The sequence below is a fragment of the Triticum aestivum genome, chromosome 7A, assembly GCF_018294505.1.
Source record: "Triticum aestivum cultivar Chinese Spring chromosome 7A, IWGSC CS RefSeq v2.1, whole genome shotgun sequence".
In the NCBI taxonomy this organism is placed as follows: domain Eukaryota; kingdom Viridiplantae; phylum Streptophyta; class Magnoliopsida; order Poales; family Poaceae; genus Triticum; species Triticum aestivum.
In genome coordinates, this window is record NC_057812.1 from 518,759,598 (window position 1) to 518,764,914 (window position 5,317).

General features: G+C 48.9%; 1 protein-coding gene across 1 annotated transcript; it reads left to right on the plus strand.

Annotated features, from left to right (window-relative positions):
- The first annotated feature begins 298 nt into the window (after positions 1-298).
- Positions 299-1,131, plus strand: LOC123151987 (uncharacterized). Its single transcript, XM_044571602.1, has one exon. It carries the CDS (start codon positions 410-412, stop codon positions 935-937), a length of 528 nt encoding a protein of 175 aa, XP_044427537.1. The 5' UTR covers positions 299-409; the 3' UTR covers positions 938-1,131.
- The last annotated feature ends 4,186 nt before the right edge of the window (positions 1,132-5,317 follow it).

Genomic DNA, 5,317 nt, shown 5'->3' on the forward strand with positions numbered 1-5,317 from the left:
TATGATATATCCACGTACGCCTCGATGTCAGGAAGACCATGGAAATTATGATGCAAAGTTAAATGGTCAGGCCACTCAAGTAAATTAAGTGCTTACTGCGACAGATAAGCGTATGCGTTTACACCTAATCTATCCCCCCCAAAGAGTGCGTCCCACTCCCACATCCACCTTTGGATCACCATCTCTGCACCTTTTTCTCTCACGTCGATCGGCCGCAAGTGGAGACGGAGGTCGATCGTGTCGTGTGAGCCGTGAGCTCCCTCGTCGCCTTTATCACACGCTGCACACCGCGCGTTCATGCCACCTCCACCCACTTGTAAAGCGAGCCAGCAGCCCCTCTCCCCTCTCCCCCTCCCTCTCATCCATTTCTTGCTGCTTTGATCCAAGCAAAAAAGGGAAAGCTATAAAGATGGCGAGGCACGTCCAAGCCGATCACGAGCCCGCAGATGACAGTGGTGGTGGTGCTGGTGCCGCGCTCGTGCTCTGGGACTGCGGCAGCACGCTCTACGACTCCTACGAGCTCACCGCCTTCAAGCGCCAGCTCGACGCCGCCGTGCTCGCCTGCCGCTCGCTCTCCATGCCGCACCTCCCCGCCGCCGACCCGGCCGTCCAGCCAGCCGGCCGCAGGAAGCGCGCGAGGCGGCTTCCCGCCCTGCTCCGGAGGCTGTTCTCCAAGGTGCTACGGCTGGCGTCGGCGCGCGGGGCGAGACACGACCGCTACCGGGCGTACGAGGGGTACGGCCACGGCGGCTACAGCGGCACGGGGTCGCCGTGGTCCGGGGCGCTGACGTCCATCCCGGAGGAGAGCGGCGGCAGCCCGGAGGCGGGGTCGTCCCCGGTCGTCCCCGGCCCGAGCGCGCTGCGCAGGGCGCAGTCGGAGCGGTTCATCGGCAGCAAGACGGCGACCCCCATGGTGCAATTCGACGTCGTCTTGTAGTTGTAGCTCGGATGTGCATGCTAGTTACTTAGGTATCAGACCATCACAGGCCAGTAAGATAACCTGTATACTGCAGAATATGCACTCTGCGGTGAGTTCTTCCGTGGTGCTGTACATACAGTGTTGGTGTAAGAATTTACAGGTGACAAACTAATGAAGTGGCGGCCATGGCAAAATAGCTTGTGGTCGTTTTTTTTTAACACGGCAAAGTAGCTCGATCTTGCGACAAATTGGAACTTGGAGGCACGGTGGTTGGGGAGGGTGCTTTCTTAGTTGACATCAGTAGTGAGGTCAGGTGGGCATCTGTTTTTGTCACTCCCATGTCCATGTGGTAATGCGTTACGCGCACCCTCACGGGGCAACCGTGTTCAATTTCGACGAGGGAGAGGATCGCGAGAAAGACCGTGCCTTGGAGCCTGCAGCGCCAAAGGTGACGACCGTATCCAAAGTAATATGCCGGATTTAGGTATCTTCAAAGCAGACTCTCAAATCGCCCGCATTTGTTCGGACCGTGTTGTTCGGTCATAGTTTGTCATCTAATATGATATCACATCGGTCTGCAGAGCGGTCTGGACATCCTTTTCTCGTAAATCGAAACTAAACAATGGGAAGCTTTACGAGAGTCCGGATTGTTAAGCTTCATGCACTAGTCAAGTCAGGACTTGAACTCAAGATCTTAGACTCGGATATTATGTTAAGCTTCATGCGCTAACACAATTAAAAGTCTGAACTGATAGAAAAGGTTAGGAAATCCACGTATACACTTCAACACGAACATCCGTCTGGCAATGAAAAGTCACTACGTGCCCTCGTCTATGAAAGATGGCGAAAGGCCGATGCTATTTGGCGGAGAATGTGATTAGTAAGTGATTAGCACGATGTTTGGAAGAAGGCTTCAAGCTAGCTAGTTTGATTTGGCGGAGGGCACATACCTAGCTAGCCAAACATGATTTACTTAGCGAAAATCTCTAATTATTACTAAATGCATTGCTTCCGCGAAATGTTGAAACACCTTCCACCAAACACATTGACATTAATCTCTTTTTTTTCGAAAATGCATTGCTTTGGCGGAAGTGTTTGGTGCAAGCTGCATGCAATGCAATGCATTGCTTTGTATTTGCATTGGCTGAAGGTGCATGTAATGCATGTTGCTTCTTTGGCCGAAGGTGTTATTTTGGCTTTTTTCTTCTTTAATTGACCAATGTTTAGCATGTTTTATGGAAGACTATTGCGGACATTTGCGGCTACAGTTGAATGGTCGGTTTACACATCAGTGTATGTAGACTTTCTCTAGGTCTGCGCACAGATGTGGTGTCCGGTTTAGGGGTCAGTGTTAGAGATGCCCTTATGTCACAATTTCTCGGGTCCTATTTCATACCCAAAATGGCAGAACACCAGCAATTCGTGTCACAGGTGCAATGAAAGAAAAACAAGCCCATTCTATTTTATTTCTAACCCCGGGATAGTAGAGCAGTAGTTATACGATAATATTTAGTAATTAATATATTTACACGCAAAAGCTACAGCCAAAAGGAAAATCAAGCAATGCCAATTTTGGGAAACATTGGAGCTAATAATTACAAGTGGCTCTCAATCCAGAACATGATCTTCCGAGTTTTGGATGGTTTTGCTCTAATCTCAGCAATCAAAAAGCCCTTTTCAGATAATGAATCCAACCTTGAAAATGGGGAGCAGCTTGTCTGGAGATTTTATCAATCTTAATGGACAAAATGCTAGAACAGCCCATTAAAATGATATCCGGAGCAAATTCTCTAGGAAGCACAACATAGATGAAAGATAAGAAAATTTCATCATAGCAAGATATACCTATATTCTTTTGTGGCATAATGTGATTCTAGCATCTGTCAGCAAAAGGACAGTCCTAGAAAAGGTGCATAAGGGTGTCTCCAATGTTGACCCTCAAACTGCTCGCATCTGTCTGGACCGAGCGATTCGGACCCATTTTGCCCCAACACGGTACCCTATCGTTCCGGCCGACCATTTTCATGTAAACTAGAGGCAAGCTGGGCGCAGGGGAGGGGGGCTGCGGGACACCGGACCACCGCCATATAAGAATCTGGAAGAAATACATTGCATCTGCACCCTCCTTGTCTGACACCACCGATGTTCCTCTCCAGTAGCCGCCCGGGCATTGTAGGATGTCCACATTCCCCGCCGACGCGCCTGCCCTCCTTGGACTACGCTACCGTCCACCCTAGGTTCCCTCTGTAGCTAGGTACCTCCGCCCCCTGCTGACGACGTTCATGGCGGACACCATGCCCGGCAAGTGTCTAGTCAAATGCTATTGAGCTTTTTTGTTGAATTTATTGTTGTTTTCTAGAGTAAGCACGATGGTGGAGTACTCGGTGATCGAGGATGAGTTGATGTGCAATACTTGGTTGACCGTATCTGCGGACTTTCTAGGCAATGCACGTCATCCATGAACGCAATGTGAAGTCGATATCGCATCGTGGTACACCATCTGCAACTCTGTCATTAAGTTTTGTGATGTGGTTGCACGAGCGAGGACAGTGTGGCCGTCGGGCTTATCAACCATGGAGATCGTAAGATTTGCTTCTTGCTGCTCTACATGTTGGTTATTCATTCAATCACTCTGAAGGAAATATGCCCTACAGGCAATAATAAAGTTGTTATTTATATTTTCTTATATCATGATAAATGTTTATTAGTCATGCTAGAATTGTATTAACCGGAAACTTAGTACATGTGTGAATACATAGGCAAACAGAGTGTCCCTAGTATGCCTCTACTTGACTAGCTCGTTAATCAAAGATGGTTAAGTTTCCTGACCATAGACGTGTGTTGTCATTTGATGAACGGGATCTAATGAGTTACTTGCCGGCAACGAGAATGATGTGATGGACAAGACCCATCCTTTAGCTTAGCATTATGATCGTTTAGTTTTATTGTTATTGCTTTCTTCATGACTTATACATATTCCTCTGACTATGAGATTACGCAACTCCCGAATACCGAAGGAACACCTTGTGTGCTATCAAACGTCACAACGTAACTGGGTGATTATAAAGATGCTCTACAGGTGTCTTCGAAGGTGTTTGTTGGGTTGGCATAGATCAAGATTAGGATTTGTCACTCCGTGTATCGGAGAGGTATCTCTGGGACCTCTCGGTAATGCACATCACTATAAGCCTTGCAAGCAATGTGATTAATGAGTTACTTGCGGGATGATGCATTACGGAACGAGTAAAGAGACTTGCCGGCAACGAGATTGAACTAGGTATGATGATACCGACGATCGGATCTCGGACAAGTAACATACCGATGACAAAGGGAATGACGTATGCTGTTATGCAGTTTGACCAATAAAGATCTTCATAGAATATGTAGGAACCAATATGACCATCCAGGTTACACTATTGGTTATTGACTAGAGATGTGTCTCGGTCATGTCTACATAGTTCTTGAACCCGTAGGGTCCGCACGCTTAACCTTCGATGACGATTTGTATTATGAGTTATGTGTTTTGGTGACCGAAGTTTGTCCGGAGTCCCGGATGAGATCACGGACATGACGAGGAGTCTCTAAATAGTCGAGAGGTAAATATTCACATATTGGAAGGTTATATACGAACATCGGAATGGTTCTGAAGAGGTTCGGGGATTTTTCGGAGTACCGGGAGGTTACCGGATCCCCCTTGGGAAAGTTAATGGGCCTCATGGGCCATAGTGGAGAGAGGGAGGAAGGCCACAAGAGGAGGCGCACGCCTCCCCCTGCCCAATCCGAATTGGACAAGGGGTGGGGGTGCGGACCCCCTTTCCTTCTCCCTCTCCCCTCTTTCCCCTTCCCCCTCTCCGTTGGAAGGAAGGGGGGCTGAATCCTACTAGGAGTGCAGTCCTAGTAGGACTCCCCCCCCCCATGGCGTGCCACCCCTAGGGCCGGCCACCTCCTCCTCCCCTCCTTTATATACGGGGGCGGGGGCACCCCAAAGGCACATCAATTGTTCTCTTAGCCATGTGCGGTGCCCCCTCCACAGTTTAATCCTCCGGTCATAGCGTCGTAGTGTTTAGGCGAAGCCCTACGTGGATCACATCACCATCACCGTCACCACACCGCCGTGCTGATGGAACTCTCCCTCAACCCTCTACTGGATCAAGAGTTCGAGGGACGTCATCGAGCTGAAGGTGTGATGAACACGGAGGTGTCATACGTTCGGTACTTAGATCGGTTGGATCGTGAAGACATTCGACTACATCAACCGCGTTAGCCTAACACTTCCGCTTTCGGTCTATGAGGGTATGTGGACACACTCTCCCCCTCTCGTTGCTATGCATCTCCTAGATAGATCTTGCATGATCATAGAAATTTTTTTGAAATTGCATGCTACGTTCCCCAAAACAC